The sequence below is a fragment of the Hemiscyllium ocellatum genome, chromosome 14, assembly GCF_020745735.1.
Source record: "Hemiscyllium ocellatum isolate sHemOce1 chromosome 14, sHemOce1.pat.X.cur, whole genome shotgun sequence".
In the NCBI taxonomy this organism is placed as follows: domain Eukaryota; kingdom Metazoa; phylum Chordata; class Chondrichthyes; order Orectolobiformes; family Hemiscylliidae; genus Hemiscyllium; species Hemiscyllium ocellatum.
Window position 1 is genome coordinate 75,061,602 of NC_083414.1, and position 18,048 is coordinate 75,079,649.

Genomic DNA, 18,048 nt, shown 5'->3' on the forward strand with positions numbered 1-18,048 from the left:
TTTTACTGTTCCATTCAACCATGCCTGAATTCTGCAGATGAGACTCAATGTGGGACTTCTGCTTTATATCCAGCCATTTACAAACCTCCTTGATTACTCTTGCTGTAAGTTGAGTTTCCCCATCTGAATCTGTCTGGGATAGTAATTTCCCACTAGGGAATGGCCTCCTCCAACATTGTTCAAGCAACAGATGTGGCTGAACCATCTCAAATGAGAAACATTTCTACCCATCTCTCAAATTGATCAGTGATGACAAGACAATTTACTCTTATTCTGAGAGGAGGGCTACTTGTGAAGTCTATTTGTATCTGCTCCCATTGGTTACTAAATGTCTCTATGCGACTTTGCCAGATTTACCTCCTTCATGCCCCGTTGTTGCTATAGCCACCTCGTAACTCTGACCAGTTGTTAGCCTCCTCAGTTACTGTATCCACCTATTGATTACCCAAATCAATGGCATGCAGCACCTTTTGGTGTGCTTTTGATTTTTATTATTGCTGTCTCCAGTTTATTATCCTTGATTTTCACCTTTTTTTTCATATCCTTATTCGTTATTTCATTCAGTTTAAGCCCTCTTATGACACAAGTGTAATGTGTATTGCATGTGATAATCTATGCCCTTCATTTCAACTTATTTTAAGGTTCACTTCTGTCTCATGCTTCAATACAATGTTAAAAAAATCAGATTAGCATAATTCTCCCTTTACCGGTATCACTTTTTTTTTGTCTGATGGATTTGAAGGCAGTTTCTTTGAGGAGTATGTGTCAATGCCTCATCATTTTAAATGTGGTTTATTGATTTGAGGGATATGGGTATCCTCCCCGCTCAGTCCCAATGTTTTAAGTGGTGGCCAATTCTAGTTCTCGTAAAATTTCTTAATCATGTGGGTTTCGCTTGTGACCAATGTAAGGACTTACATTAATCAGACACTTTCATAATGCAGGATATGTCAGTATTCATAGTTCACTGTCATGATCACAGGTGGTCTAAAAGGCCTAGTGGCATGATCACTAAACTACTTATCTATGTCTTTGGATGATTTTCCAGGGATCTAGGTTAGAATCCTATCATGGCAGATGATAGGTATTTTAATTCAATCCAAATCTGGAATTAAGAGTCTATTGATGATCAGTGCTGATTGTCAGAAAAATCCAACTTCTTCACTAACATCCTCAGGAAAGGAATCCGCCATTCTTACCTGGTCTAGCTTACATGTGACACTGGACTCCAGAATTGTGGTTGACTCTTAACTGCCTTCTGGGTAAATTATGGATTTGGCCTTACCAGCAATCCCACAAATGAATTTAAAAACACATCTCCAGATTAATACAGCTTTATTTGCTTTATCTGTACTTTTTTTTTGAAATTCCCTATTTAATTACTTTCAAAAGTGGATTGTTCACTTTTAGTGTTGATTTCCCTGTCACTATCCAAATAAAATATTCTCACAATATTCTTAAAACAAAAATCAAATATTCCTATTTATCCACAAACACTGACTGAAATGTTTTACAATTAGGTCTCCTAGGTTTCCAAAATAAAAAGTAACTTGCTAAATTTCTTCAGAAATTTCACTTTAAAAAATATTACAAATTCACTGTAAAATGTTCCCTTTGGAATTTATCACCTGCCTAGAATCATTAGTATGTGTATTTATTCTTAACATTTATGATTATCCAACGTTGGTGGCTTTAAAAGGTTATTTCAGATTAGAGATCCAAGAGATCAGAGTCAATTTTCCCAATCTCAAACACTTTGTCTTAGAAGATAACACCTGACCTGACTGGTCAAGGCCAGTATCTAAGTCCTGAATCCAAATTGGACGTTTTCAACAGCCATACGTTCAGCAATATGGGAAGTATGGTGAAATTAAATGGTAGCTACCAGCAGAAATAGTTAATTCTCTGTTGTTCTAAGAGGCTGGAACCAAGCTATCAAATTTTTGCTTTCTTAAAACACTTCTGAAATTTTCTGTCATTTCAAACTGACCTTTTAAATGTTGATAATCTTCTCTTGGTTTTTCCAACTTGCTTTCATTGTCTGAAAATGCCTTTCACATCTTGAAGATTACCAACACAGTAGCATATATATCTTAATTTTATATTTCTCTTACATGATTTTCAATAAGTAGTTTAATTAGCTATTTTACCAAACTAGGAGAAAGTGAGGAATGCAGGTTTGGAGATCAGAGTCAAAAAGTGTAATGCTGGAAAAGCACAGCATCCAAGAAGCAGGAGAATTGACATTTCAGGCATAAACCCTTCATCATTCCTGATGGCCTGAAATGTCGATTCTCCTGCTCCTTGGATGCTACCTGACCTGTTGTGCTTTTCCAGCGCCACACTTTTCAACCATTTACCAAACTATTTAACAAATATTTTGGGAACAAACCAACTACAGCACTTTATATGGAAAAATATTTCTTATTCCAAATTCTAACTTCGAATTGGGTGTCTTCCAAAATGAAATTACTTATGCTGTGAGAGTAACTTGAACTTGTACAACATAAAAACTTGTTTTCAAATGAGAATTAAAAAAAACGCGTTCAGTCTATTTCCAGAGATTTACACAGTTTTTTGCAAATGATAATTCTTTCTAACTACCCAGTGGGTTGCTGCCTTCCATAGGATTGAAATAAAATCCCCATCATCTAAAATATTGGGTAGGACTCTATTTTTCAAAATGTTAAAAAAACTGGACAAAACACACACTCAGCTTTTCAGGGACAGTTGTTCAGACTGGTGTTCCATTTTACACTCCCACTGCAAGAGTGGAATCAACCAAGCTTAACACTAACTAACTTTTACACCTCGGGCTGCACAAAGCAGACAATATGAAGTCTCAAAGTTAATGGACATTCAACTTCTATCAAAATATGTTCACACATACTTTTAACCATGAAGAAGCCAATTTATCTCAAAGGGAACACCAGAAGTACAATGGCAACATGAGAGGAGATAACAGGGCGCACAGTCTGTACAACTGTTTGCCCTGACTTTACCTGGGAGAGAGCCTTTTCAACAACAAGCATCTGCATAAACAGCTTCCCTACTGGCTCCCAGCCCCAACAAGCAGCTTTTGGACTCAAGAACCACACAGGCTGAACAGAGAAGCTGCATCGAGAAGCATCATCACAACAAAAGGACATCAAAGAGATGGGGAAGCCAACCAAGTGGTATCTGAACAAGAGCTTCCAGGCACAGGTCTGTTCCAAACCAAGACAACCAAAGGCAGGAGCCATAGTTATATTATACTTACCTTTTTGTATTTAAATAAACACTTGTCAACTACCTTCTACCTTTCACATTCCCTAAATAAGTCCGGTGCTTAGAACCAGTTGAACCACCTAATATCAGCAAGTTACTGATTAGAGTGGGCACTTGTGATTCATTGTTCAGGGCTGGATGTCTTATCTTCATTTTTTTCAGCTGTTTCTACCTTATCGTCATGGATACCAGCCGTAGCCATGACTCGCAACTTCATGTATACTAACATGATCTCATTTGCATAATTACATTTAAAATGGTGATGATCATTTCCTCCACTGGTCTTAGTTGTGCCCCATTTCTTGGAGCTATTAGTTTCACTAGTTATTGTCCTAGTGGCCATGGAGTGTAAGGACAGTTGTTGGTATATTATGATATGGGTTGACCCTGCCCCTCTGTACTCACTGTACTTGCTACAAGCTGGCCATTCCCTTTCCATTTGTTTCTCTAACAAGTTGTGGGTTTAGATTTGTAACCATTATCACTCCTTTCTGTTCGCAATCCTTGTTTCGACCCACCCACTAGCACTTCTGATCCGCAGGTGTGTCATGTGGGTCCCAACCATTCCCCGGCATTTTCATAACTAATTTTGACTATCATTCCATTGCACAATTGAAATGTCGAGCTTATTCAAGTTGGCAAATGGACTTTAATGTGGAAAAGGGTGAGGTGATTCACTTTGGAAGGACTAACTCTGAGCCCTAGAGGAAAGGCATTGAATCAATTAACCGAATAATCAATTATCTGAATGAAATAGTGCCCGCCCAGTTCGATCGGATATTCAAGGTTCCTCTGTATATGTCTCAATTAAGTTACCTCTCAACCTCATCTCTCTGATGAAAACAGCCTCAGGTCCTCAGCCATTCCTTGTAAGACCTTCCCTCCATACCAAGCAACATCCTAGTAAATCTCCTCTGAGTTAATGGTAAGATTCTTAATAGTGTAGATGTCCATGTACATAGATCCCCGAAAGTTGTCACCCAGGTTGATCTGATTGTTAAGAAGGCATAAGGTGTTAGCTTTTATTAGTACAGAGATTGAGTTTTGGAGCCAAGAGGTCACGCTGCAGCTGTACAAAACTCTGGTGTAAGGGGTTCAGAGGAGATTTATGAGGATGTTGCTTGTCTTACAAGGAATGGCTGAGGGACTTGAGACTAAAATGGCAAGATCAGCAGCTGGAATGGCTAATGGTTATGAATCCCCTCCAAATCAATCACTATGGCTGACTTGGAAATATACTACCATTGCTTCATTGTCACTGGGTCAAAATCCTGGCAGTTCCTCCCTAGCGATACTGTACGTTTACCTACAGCACAGGAACTGCAGCAGTTCAAGAAGGCAGCTTACCACCAACTTCTCAAGATCAACTAGCGATAGGCAATAAATGCTGGCTCGCCTGTGAAGCCCACGACCCACATCAAATCACTGAAATAACATTCCCACACCAACACTCCAGACCATGTCCAACATTCCCACACCAACACTCCTGACCATGTCCGACATTCCCACACCAACACTCCTGACCAAATATCTATCCCAACTGACTTTCCAAACCAACCATTCTCACATTGACATTCTGCTGATGCTGACTTATTTATTTTGGATTTCAGTTTTAAACCAAAAACCTCGAGAATCCCCTGCTTATTTTCTTTTGTACTTGTTACTCCTGATTGCTTCGCCATTATCGTTTCCAATTCTCTCACTGTATGCTTTTATTGTGTGCCTGTCATGTGAATCTTATCACTTCCATTACGTGTGAAATATAAACCTTACTTCTGGCTAACTTTAACATGCTTGCTGTAAAATTAGTGCCCAGAAACAAAGAGTGAGCAAAATACACACCCACCATAAAAGAAAGGGCAGAAATAAATCTGCTTTGGACAGATGCTGTGAATAGGAAAATATTGATTTTAAAGTTCGCAATCTCTTTAAGACAATGGTTTTGTGAAAGGAAAATAAAGTTTAACTGACTTACTAAAAGCTTTTGAGGACTTATGAAGCGATGTCGATATACAGAAACCTGCACTTGGAATCATTGAGATCTATTGTACAGAATAAAATAACCAGCAGATCTTTCATAACCAGCAACATCATGGTAAATCCCTTCTGAAACCCCTCTATAGCTTAATAATGTCTTTCCTATAAGTGGGCAACCAGAATTAGTCATAATGAAAGGCTGGATAGGCTGGGAGATTTTTTTACTTGAGCGTAAAGGTTGAGAAGTGATCTTATAGAGGTTTATAAAATTATGAGCGGTATAGATAGGGTGAATGGTAGGTGCCTTTTCCCTAGAATGGGGGATTTCAAGACCAGGGGACATATTTTTCAAATGAGAGGAGAGAGATTTTAAAAAGACACGAGGGGCAATTTATTTTATACAGAGGGTGGTTCGGGTGTAGAATAAACATCCTGAGGAAGTGGTGAATGTCGGTAAGTTACGACACCTGAAAGACATTTGGATGAAAGGTTTGGATGAAAGGATATGGGCCAGGAGCAGGCAGGTAGGACAAGTTTAGTTTGAAATTATATTCGGTATGGACTAGTTAGACCGAAGGGTCTGTTTCTATGCTGTATGACTATATCCAATTATTTTCATTTTCCAACAGTCAGCTTCTATGCCATGGAATCACAAACACACTTCTAAATACTTCTTCAACGTTATGAGGGTTCCTGCCTCAAAAGGCAGTGTCTTGTAGGCAGTGAGTTCCAGATTCCCACTACCCTCTGGGTGAGAAAGCTTTTCTTCACATCACCTCTAAACCTCCTGTCCCTTACCTTAAATCTTTGCCCCCCCCCCCCCCCACCCCCATCACTGATACCTCCACCAGAGGGGAAAAGATACCATATCTATGCCCTCATAATTGTATACATCTCAATCATGTCGCTATTCAATCTCCTCTGCTCTACCCAGTTTGTCCATTGTCCCTTCATAACTGAAACTCTCCAGCCCAGGTAACATCCTGGTAAACTTCCACTGCACTCTATCCAATACTATTGCATCCCTCATGTAATCTGGATTCTAGAACTGAACTCAGTTAAGCTACAGATAGTGTACTATTTAATACCGGCATAACGTCCCTGTTCTTAAACCCTATGCTTCATCTAATAAAGGCAAGTACTTCCTATGCCTTCTTAATCACTTTACCCAACTTTGTTTTCCTTTGACATCTTAAGATGTTCATGCATATTAGGGTCCCTCGAATCCTCGGTGCTTCTCAGAGTCTCACCATTCATCGTGTACTCCCTTGCCTTGTTTGTCCTGCCTACACTTATCCAGATTCAATTCCATATGAAAAAACTTGCTGAAGTCCAAGTATTAGCCTCACCTCTGAAAAATTCAATTCAGACATAATCCCTTCTTAACAAAACCATGTTGACTGTTCTTAATTACTGTCTGCCTCTCCAAACGCAAATTAATGCTGTCCCTCAGAACAGAGGGACAACCAATCCTTTTTAATAGCCAAGTGTCTGCTATCTGCTTAGACATAATGCTTTCCCCAGTGTCAAAGCATATGTGGAGTACTTTGATCAAGAATCAACTTGCAATTAATATTCAGGCCTGGCTTCACAAACAAGTAACAATTTGTTTTAATACAAGTGCTGCCCTCTGTCCAAACGTCATCTTGAGCTCACATTTCACAGGTCCAAACCAAAACTGGTAAGAGGGTAAAATAAAAATATTGAAAAATCAGTGAGGATTTTTAACAAGGTACAGCAAATAATTAGGAAGGAAATGAACGTTGGCCTCTATTCCAAGGAGAATCAAGTATAAAAGTAGAGAAGATGTGTTCCACTTTTACAGGGCATTAGTTAGACCACAGCTCAAATAACATGCATCGTTTTGTTTCCCTTAGCCAAGAAAGTATTTAATTAACTTAATAACCAATTCAGAGAAGATTCACTCAACGAACTTTTGGGATGAATAGGTTGGGCCACTGTACATTGGATTTTAGAAGATTGAAAGTGATTGTATTGATGGGACATGATAGGATGGAATCAAAAATCAACGCATGTTTTGCTTCATGGGGCAATTCAATCAGAGCGCATCCCCTAGATTAGCTAATGGGAACACTTGTAATTAGTAAACCTGAGAAACAAACATGTGATGGAAATGCGAATAAAACATTGTAATTGATTTAAGCTATTTTCCTGTCACAAGATTAAGTGTACTTAGTGACCATACTTACTTGTTCATTTCAGGGATAAAAATTTAAAAGTTTTCTGACCAACAAGGTAAAAGTCCTGTACTTTCTATCTGCGCACAGACTTTTAAAATTCTTTCACAACTTTGAAGAATTTGTACAACTCATTTTTTTTTACTACAGGAAGGAATTAAGTTTTCTGCATTGCCCAAATGTCGAACAGTTCCTGGGAAAATAAAAATCGCAGATCCTGTGCAAAGGCACACTGGTGGATCACAGCCAGTAGCGCTTGCGCATGTCTATGTCTCCATATGTAAGATATCCCTGTTCACTGATGGGCCAGTTATTGTTGCTGTAGTAGCGGTAGGGACTGAGCCTTGCAACTTGATGCGTGTTACTGAAGAATACTTCTTGGTGTTCTAACGTGACATATGGGAGGTACATGCGCACTTTGTCCAAGAGATGGCCAGGCCAGAAGGCATATGGGTTGGCCTGAGCATTGTGGGTCAGGTCTGGCACTGACTGCGCCTTCACCTTCAACTTTCTGAAAAATAAAATCAACAGAAACAAATTCAGTGATTCCATCAATTTGCTTTTATCCTTTGCAGCTGACTTTACTCTGGTGGATTATGGGACTCAATTCAATCCAAAATGTTTGCACATGGATTCATAGAGGGCTATAGCACACAAAAAAAGGCCCTTTGTTGCCCATCTCTGATTACTCTTGAACTCAGTAGCTTGCTCGGTCATTTCAGAAGATAGTTAAGAGTCAACCACATTACCATGAAACTGGAGTCAGATATAGATTAGGTTGGGCAGGATAGCTGATTTCCCTCCACAAAGGGCATAAGTACATCTGAACAGGTGCAGTTTACAATAATCATCAATCGTTTTCATGTTACCAGAGTCTCGATTTTAATACCTGAATATTGTGCATTGATTGAATTTAAAATACCACCAGTTGCAAAAAAAGGAGTATGAATACTTGCCCCTTTGATCATCTGTCATAGGGAAAATGTTAGAAGTCACAGAACAACACAGAAGACTACAACACAGGAATAGGCCCTTTGGCCCACCATGTCTGTGCTGACCATGATGCCGATCTAAACTAATTCCGTCTGCTACACATGGTCTGTATCCCTTTCTCCCCTGTCTATTCATATGTCTGGCTAAATACCTCTTAAACCTTGCGAATGTGTCTTCGTCAAAAATGTTCCTGGCAGCACTTTCCAAGCACTTTCCATGCTCTGTGTGAAGACCTTTCCTCGTACATCTTCCTTAAACTTTTCCATTCTCATCTGAAACCTTTGCCCCCTAGTATTTGACATTTCCACCCTCGGAAAAAGATTCCGAATGCCGACATTATCTACGCCTCTCATAATTTTCTATACTTTTATTAGGTCACCTCTCTGCCTTCGCTGCTCTAGTGAAAACAATCCAAGTTTGTCCTACTTGCCCTAATAGATAATACACTCCAATTCAGGCATCATTCTCGTAAACGTCTTTTGCACTCTCTCCAAAGCCTCCACATGTTCCTATAGTTTGGGGACCCAAGCTACAAATATGGCATAATTAAAGTTTTATACAGCTGCAATTGACTTCCCAACTTTTATACCCAATGTCCCAACTGATGAAGACAAGCAGGCTGTATGCCTTCTTTGTCATCTTACCTACTGTGTGTCATAATGAGGGAAGCTATGGACTTGGACCCCAAGATCTCTCTGCATATCAATGTTCTTAAGGGTTCTGCCATGAACTGTATACTTTCCTCGTGTATTTAACCTCCTAAAATGCATCACCTCACACTCGTCCAGATTAAAGTCCATCTACCATTTCTCCTCCAACTGTTCAGGCGATCTGTTTCCTGTTGTATCCTCTGACAACCTTCCTCGCTATCCATAACTCCAATTTTCCTGTTGTCTGCAGACTGAATAATGACCACCTATATTTTCATTCAAGTCATTTGTAAAAATTACAAATAATAGAGGATCCAGCATCAATCCTTACCAGTCATCACAGACCTCCAGTCAGAAAGAACACCCTTCCACAACTGCTTCTTTAGATTAGATTAGATTCCCTACAGTGTGGAAACAGGCCTTCGGCCCAACAAGTCCACACCGACCCACCGAAGAATAATCCACCTAGACCCATTCTCCTACATTTACCCCTTTACTTAACACTACGGGCAATTTAGCATGACCAATTCACCTGACCTGCACATTCTTGGATTGTGGGAGGAAACCGGAACACCCGGAGGAAACCCACGCAGACACGGGGAGAATGTGCAAACTCCACACTGAGTCGCTAGAGGCAGGTACTGAACCCGGGTCTTCGGCGCTGTGCAGTAGCAGTCACTGTTTGTGACTATGCTAATTTTGTATACAATTTCCAAGGGACTTAATCTTCTGGTTCAGCCTATCATGAGGCTGAAGGAGGAAGGGAGGAGATTGCTGGGGCCTTGACAGAGATCTTTGTCTCCTCTTTAGCCACAGACATAGTCCCAAAAGACTGCAGAATTGCCAATGTTATTCCTTTGTTTCCTTTGAAGAAGGGTCATTGGACCCAAAATGTTTACTCTGCTTTCGTTCCACATATGCTGAATTTTTACAGCAATTTCTGCTTTTGCTTTAGTTAAACCCTCGTAGGTAACATCTATTGGTCTACCCTCATCAATCACATTCCTTAAAAGTGAAACAAGACCTTCCCTGCATTCAGCCACGCTGAATATCCCTAATAACTCCATTATTTTTCAAATGCACATAAATCCTGTTGCTAACAATCTTCTCCAATAATTCCCTATCACTGATGTAAAGCTCATGAGCTTATCATTTCCTGTATTATTCCTGTTGCCTTTCTTAAACACAAGAACAACAGTGGGGCAAAAGTTCTTCATCAGGAATAGAGGCAGGGTGTAGAGATAAAGAACTTCTCCAATACCTATGGAGTCACAAATGGTGCTGAATATTGCACAATCAATCAATCATAAGCGAACATCTCCACTCTTAACCTTATGATCGATGAAGCAGATAAAGATAGTTGGGTCTCGGACACTGACCTCCAGCAACTACAAGCGTTTTACTTTGTGCATGGATTGACTCCAACCAATGGAGAGAGTCTTTCCCCCTGATTCCAATTGACTCTAGTTTTGCCAGGGATTCATGAAGCTACACTTGGTCAGGTGTTGGTTTGATGGCAAGGGCTGTCTTAGTCAGTTTCCCTCTGGAATTCAGCTGCTTTGTTCACGTTTCAACGAGGGCTGTAAATAGGTCAGGAACTGATTAACTGTGGCAGAACCCAAACTAGGTGTCACTGAGCAGGTTCTTGCTGAGCAGGTGCTGCTTGACAGCACTGTTGATGACACCCTTCCATTAGATTAGATTAGGTTATTTACAGTGTGGAAACAGACCCTTCAGCCCAACAAGTCCATACCGACCCGCCGAAGCGCAACCCAGCCAGGCCCATTCCCCTAATTTTTGGACTGTGGGAGGACCCCGAGTACCCAGAGGAAACCCACACAGACACGGGGAGAATGTGCAAACTCCACACAGTCAGTCGCCTGAGGCAGGAATTGAACTAGAGTCTCTGGCACTGTGAGGCAACAGTGCTAACCACTGTGCACCGTGCCGCCCATTACTTTGCTGATAATCGAGAGTAGACTGAAGGTGCAATGATTACAACTTCTCTCTCAATGTTGGCAAAGCTGATCATCGACTTTAGAAAGAAAAAAGAACACACCCCATCAACATCAATGGAGCGCAGGTTGAGAGGATGAAGAGCTTCAAATTCTTAGGAGTAATGATAAACAACCACCTGTTCTGGACTCCCCATGTAGATATGATGGTCAAAAAGTCACTACAACACCTCTTCTTCCTCAGGCAGCTTAGGAAATTTGCATTTCCATAAGGACCCTCACCAACTTTTACAGATGCACCATAGAAAGCATACTGTCCAGGTGCATAATGGCCTGGTACAGCAATTGCTCTGTCCAGGACTGTAAGACTATAAGAAGGTTGTGTGCACAACCTAGATCATCATGGAAGACAACCTGCCATCCATGCACTCCATTTAAACCACCTCACTGCTGTTGAAAGACTACCAACATTGTCAAAGACCCATCCTAACCCGGTAATGCTCTCCTACAACCTTTCCATTAGGCAGTATATACAGAAGAAAATGTGTTGCTGGTTAAAGCACAGCAGGTTAGGCAGCACCCAAGGAATAGGAATTCGACGTTTCGGGCATAAGCCCTTCATCAGGAATGAGGAGAGGGTGCCAGGCAGGCTAAGATAAAAGGTAGGGAGGAGGGACTTGGGGGAGGGGCGATGGAGGTGGGATAGGTGGAAGGAGGTCAAGGTGAGGGTGATAGGCCAGAGTGGGGTGAGGGCGGAGAGGTCAGGAAGAAGATTGCAGGTTAGGAGGGCGGTGCTGAGTTGAGGGAACCGACTGAGACAAGGTGGGGGGAGGGGAAATGAGGAAACTGGAGAAATCTGAGTTCATCCCTTGTGGTTGGAGGGTTCCCAAGTGGAAGTTGAGGCGCTCCTCCTCCAGCCGTCGTGTTGTTATGTTCTGCTGGTGGAGGAGTCCAAGGACCTGCATGTCCACGGTGGAGTGGGAGGGAGAGTTAAAGTGTTGAGCCACGGGGTGATTGGGTTGGTTGGTTCGGGCGGCCCAGAGGTGTTCTCTGAAGCGTTCCGCAAGTAAGCGGCCTGTCTCACCAATATAGAGGAGGCCACATCGGGTGCAGCGGATGCAATAGATGATGTGTGTGGAGGTACAGGTGAACTTGTGGCGGATATGGAAGGATCCCTTGGGGCCTTGGAGGGAAGTGAGGGAGGAGGTGTGGGCGCACGTTTTGCATTTCCTGCGGTTGCAGGGGAAGGTGCCGGGAGTGGAGGTTGGGTTGGTGGGGGGTGTGGACCTGACGAGGGAGTCACGAAGGGAGTGGTCTTTGCGGAAAGCTGATAGGGGAGGGGAGGGAAATATATCCCTGGTGGTGGGGTCCGTTTGGAGGTGGCGGAAATGACGGCGGATGATACGTTGTATACGGAGGTTGGTGGGGTGGTAGGTGAGAACCAGTGGGGTTCTGTCTTGGTGGCGGTTGGAGGAGCGGGGCTCAAGGGCGGAGGAGCGGGAAGTGGAGGAGATGCGGTGGAGGGCATCGTCGATCACGTCTGGGGGGAATCTGCGGTCCTTGAAGAAGGAGGCCATCTGGGCTGTGCGGTGTTGGAATTGGTCCTCCTGGGAGCAGATGCGGCGGAGACGAAGGAATTGGGAATATGGGATGGCGTTTTTACAGGGGGCAGGGTGGGAGGAGGTGTAGTCCAGGTAGCTGTGGGAGTCAGTCGGTTTATAATAGATGTCTGTGTTGAGTCGGTCGCCCGAGATAGAAATGGAAAGGTCTAGGAAGGGGAGGGAGGAGTCTGAGACAGTCCAGGTGAATTTCAGGTCGGGATGGAAGGTGTTAGTAAAGTTGATGAACTGTTCAACCTCCTCGTGGGAGCACGAGGCAGCGCCGATACAGTCATCGATGTAGCGGAGGAAAAGGTGGGGGGTGGTGCCAGTGTAGTTGCGGAAGATGGACTGTTCCACATATCCTACGAAGAGGCAGGCATAGCTGGGGCCCATGCGGGTGCCCATGGCAACTCCTTTAGTTTGGAGGAAGTGGGAGGATTGAAAAGAGAAGTTATTCAGGGTGAGGACCAGTTCAGTCAGTCGAAGGAGGGTGTCAGTGGAAGGGTACTGGTTGGTGCGGCGGGAAAGGAAGAAGCGGAGGGCTTTGAGTCCTTCGTGATGGGGGATGGAGGTGTACAGGGACTGGATGTCCATAGTGAAAATAAGGCGTTGGGGACCGGGGAAGCGAAAATCCTGGAGGAGGTGGAGGGCGTGGGTGGTGTCCCGAACGTAGGCGCGTGATGGGGGATGGAGGTACATAATTTTTTTTCTAAATATTGCTATTGCACCTGCCTCAACTACGTTCTAATGAAGGGCTTATGCTCAAAATGTCAATTCTCCTGCTCCTCAGACACTGCCTAATGGGCTGTGCTTTTCCAGCACCACACTCTCAACTCTTCAACCACCTTCCTTGCCAGCCCATTCCATATACATACCACTCTCTACGTGAAGACACTGCCCCTCAGGTCCTTCTTAAATCTTTCCCCTCTCACCTTAAACCTACGCCCTCTAGTTTTCAAATCTACATCCCTGGAAAAAAGACTATAAAGTCATCCGATCTATACCCCGCATGATTTTATGCACCTCAATAAGGTCATCCCTCATTCCCCTACATTCTAAGGAATAAATTCCTATCCTGGCCAACCTCTCCCTATAACTCAGGCCTACTGGGTGGCACGGTGGCACAGTGGTTAGCACTGCTGCCTCACTTCGCCAGAGAGTTTCCTCCGGGTGCTCCAGTTTCCTCCCACAGTGTACAGGTTAGGTGAATTGGCCATGCTCAACTGCCCTTATTGTTAGGTGAGAGGGTAAATGTAGGGGAATGGGTCTGGGCAGGTTGCTCTTCAGAGGGTCGGTGTGGACTTGTTGGGCCGAAGGGCCTGTTTCCATACTGTAAGTAATCTAATCTACTAGTTCTGGCAACATGCTCGTAAAGCTTCTTTGTACTCTTTCCAGTTTAACTATGTCTTTCCTTAAACTGTACACAAGTGCAGCCTCACCAAAGACTTACACAACTGCAACATAACATCCCAACTCCTATACTCAGTGTCTTGACCGATGAAGACCAGCATGCTAAATTCTTCACCACCCTGTCTACCTGTGACGCCACTTTCAAATAACTATGTACAGTGGAACCTCAATTATCCAAATTGGATGCTGCCTGACCTGCTGCGCTTTAACCAGCAACACATTTTCAGTTCTGATCTCCAGCATCTGCAGACCTCACTTTTTCCACTGTATAACCACAGCAAGGCATCCTTACTCTGATACTTGTCTTGCAGGAGAGCATGCATTAGCTTTCCTCACTGCCTGCTGCAGCTGCACACCAACCTTCAGCAACTATTCCACCCTGACACCTAGGTCTCGTTGCACCTCACCTTTTCGTAAACTGCCACTATTCAGAAGATAATCTGCCTTCTTGTTATTGTGACCAGAGTGGAGAATCTCACATTTATCCACATTATATTGCACTTGCTGACTATTTGCCTACTCAGGAGAAAGTGAGGTCTGCAGATGCTGGAGATCAGAGCTGAAAATGTGTTGCTGGAAAAGCGCAGCACGCCAGGCAGCACCCAAGGAACAGGAGATTCGACGTTTCGGGCATAAGCGCTTATGCCCGAAACGTCGAATCTCCTGTTCCTTGGATGCTGCCTGACCTGCTGCACTTTTCCAGCAACACATTTTCAGCTATCTGCCTACTCAGCCAATCTGTGCAAGTCACCCTATATCCTCTTAGTATCCTCCTCATTGCACACACGGCCACCCAACTTAGTGTCATCTGCCAATTTGGAGGTATGGCATTTAATTATTTTATCCAAATCATTAATGTACATTGTGAACAGCTGAGGTCCCAGATTTGGACACTGCATTCACCCCACTCTGAAAAGGATTAGTTAATTCAAACTCTCAGCTTCCCATCTGTATCTAGTTTCTCCTATCGTTTCTTGATATCACGTGAAGTGAATTGAATTGGCTGAAGACTGGGATCTGTGCAGCTGGGGACCATAGCAGGAGGTTGAGATGGATCATCCACAAGGCACACCTGGCTGAAGATTGCTGTGAATGCTTTCACCTTATCTTTTGCACTGTATTGGGCTCTTCCATCATTGAGGATGAAGGTATTGGTGGAGAATTTTCCTCCAGTGAGTTGTTTAATCATCAATCACCATTCACTACTGGATGCGGCATGACAGCAGAACTTAGATCTGATGCACTAGTTGTGGGATCTCTTCGCTCTATAACATGCTGCTTATGTGGTTTGACATGCAAGTAGTCCTGGCTGGTGGCTTCACCAGATTGGCGCCTCATCTTCAGGTATGCCTGAAGTGCTGCTCCTGGCATGTCCTTCTATTCTCTCCATTTAACCAGGGTTGATCCCTTGGTTTGATGGTAATGGTTGAGCGGGAGATATGCCAGGCCATGAGGCTGTAGATTGTGCAGACATACAATTCTGGCCCACTATATCTGATGGGTGCCTTGTCTTGAGTTGTTAGAGGTGTTTGATGTTTGTCCCAATTAGCACAGCGATGGTGCCACACAACATGATGCGTTGTCAATTCTCAATGTGAAGGTGAGACTTTGTCTCCACAAGGACTGTGCAGTGGTCACTTTTAACAATACTGTCATGGACAGATGCATCTGTAAACAGCAGACTGGTTAAAATGAGGTCAAGGATGTTTTTATCTCTTGTTGGTTTGCTCAATACTGCTGCAGACCCAGTCTAGTAGCTATGTCCATTAGGATCAGACCAGCTCGGCTAGTGCTACTGCTGAACCACTATTGGAAGTCGACAGTGAAATCCAGAATACATTTTGCACCACTACCAGACACAATGCTCCCTCCAAGTATTGTTTAACATGGATGAGTATCGATTCATCCAGAGAGGATGGTATGTGATAACCAGAAGGGGATTTCTTTCCCCATGTTTAATGTGAAGCCATGATACTTCATGGATTTAGGAGTCAATATTGAAGACTCTCAGGGCAAATCTCTCCTGACATAGACCACTACTGCTGGGTCTGTGCTGCCAATTATACAGGACCTACCACAGAATAGTGATTAGTGATTCTGTGAACATATCAGGCTGTTGCTTTCCTAATTTGGCACAGTCCCCAAATGTTAGCAAGGAAGGCTTTGCAGAATCAACAGGGCTATTTCTGCAGTTGGCTTCTCCAGTTTGATGCCAAGTGGTCCATCTAGCTTTACTTATTTGTTGAGACTTCATAGTGACTAATACAACTAAGTGTAGCAGGCCATTTCAGAGGACAGTTGAGAGTCAACCACATTGTTCTGGGTCCAGAGTAATATGTAGGCCAGACCAGGTGAGAATGGCAGATCTCCTTCCCTGAAGGGCATTGATGCAGAATTTCTGCTTGATGTGTATGGGGATTGTGTGAGTCATTTTGTTGGACTGGGTATATTATTGTACATCTGTGTGAGGGGTATGATGTGTGTGGGTTGTACGTGTGTAGGGATGTACGTGTTGTGGGTGTATGTGCGTGTGCGTGCGTCTGGGTGCATGTGTGCAGTGTTGTGGTTTGTGTGTCATGTATATGTTCGGTGGGTATATATTCATGGGGTGTGTGTGTGCTGGGGGTATATGCATGTGGGGTGTGTGCATGTCTGCATATTTGAGCACGTGTCAGTGGATCTGAGTGCGTGTCAATTCTCCAGAGTATTAATTATTATTTTTATTCCAGAATCTGTAGACTGATCCACCTATTTTGTGTCTGAAGTTCTGATGATGTATTTATGCGAGATGAACGACACGAAGTGAACACCCCCAAAATATCACTGTTTACAGTCAGCACACGGATTCCAGAACTGACTCCAGAGCTTGGAGTTTATGTTTCAGCAGCTCAGTTATTGCCAACCATTAAAAACTGTAGGAGCATCACAGCAGCGCTTGCATTGGCAGCTGCATTAATCCAGAGTCAGCATTTCCAGGGCAACCCGTAACCACTGTGCAAACACTGAGGGATGACCACAATATTCAGATAATATTACATAAGAAATCTAACCTTTTGAACTTCACATAATCATCGAATGTCATGTGTTGTTTCTTGTTGCTGGGTGCATGAGTTCTGCTACCCTTCTTTTTCCTGTGACCTTTCCTGTGGGATTGGGGTAATAATGCAGTTAAATGAAAAAAATTAAGTAATTATTTAAAATGAAGTTTGACCAAAATTGATGTTTCAAATGAAGGCACCCTCTCCCCACGACTTTAGGCAGTCAGGTTCAATGGTCAATCTTTCAAACATTAGTCAATACAATGTGGGAGTTTTTAGACAGAGAGACAGACTGAAGTAACCACATCTGCATTTGGTTGTCTGCTCTCATTAAGCAAAAATAAGAGTTGGACACATTGTGATGCATAACAAGTAGTGGTGTACAAATTACACAATCATACCTACTGGAGAGATACAGGTTCAACTGGGTTGGTGCAGGCAATCATGTACCCATTGAGGGAAACTGGGTGAGGGGTGAGGTAGAGAATGATGTCCTTCTGAAACTGGTTTCTCTGATAGTATTAATCAGCATTCTACCTTGTGTATAAGTCTGTCTTGAGGACGGCCAGATGGGGAATAGGGTATCTTGGCACAGGAGACTGTCCAAAAGTGTGGCAGTGGAGAAGAGAGCAGAATATTGAACTACCCAGACATCAACTGGGATATCGCAAGAGTATGAATATAGAATGAAATGGTTTGAGAATTTTGGAGAATTTGACCACACAGAGGCAAAAGGTTTTTAAGTTTAGAAAGGCATCACGTGTTGGCTGTTTTGGTGAGCCAAAGGGCCTGTTCGGTAATGTTCTTCGAATCTCTGTGTATTAAGTGGACAATAGGTGAAGAAAGTACAGATGAAATTAGATACAGGAAACCACAAAGCTTTTGCATGAGGAAAATCTGTAAATTTGTAATTTATATAATTGATACACTATTGTATTCCTTTAATGGAACATACCCTC

At 43.0% G+C, this 18,048-nt stretch overlaps 1 protein-coding gene across 1 annotated transcript in view; it reads right to left on the reverse strand.

Moving 5' to 3' along the window:
- Positions 1 to 6,831: 6,831 nt before the first annotated feature.
- LOC132822041 (uncharacterized) overlaps positions 6,832 to 18,048 on the reverse strand; it is a 63,813-nt gene continuing 52,596 nt past the window's right edge. The window contains exons 6-7 of the mRNA XM_060835048.1: positions 17,102 to 17,194; positions 6,832 to 7,953 (exon numbers count right to left, since the gene is read on the reverse strand). Coding sequence (XP_060691031.1) covers positions 7,683 to 7,953; positions 17,102 to 17,194 — 364 coding nt within the window. The 3' untranslated portion in view covers positions 6,832 to 7,682. The remainder of the gene's footprint in view (positions 7,954 to 17,101; positions 17,195 to 18,048) is intronic.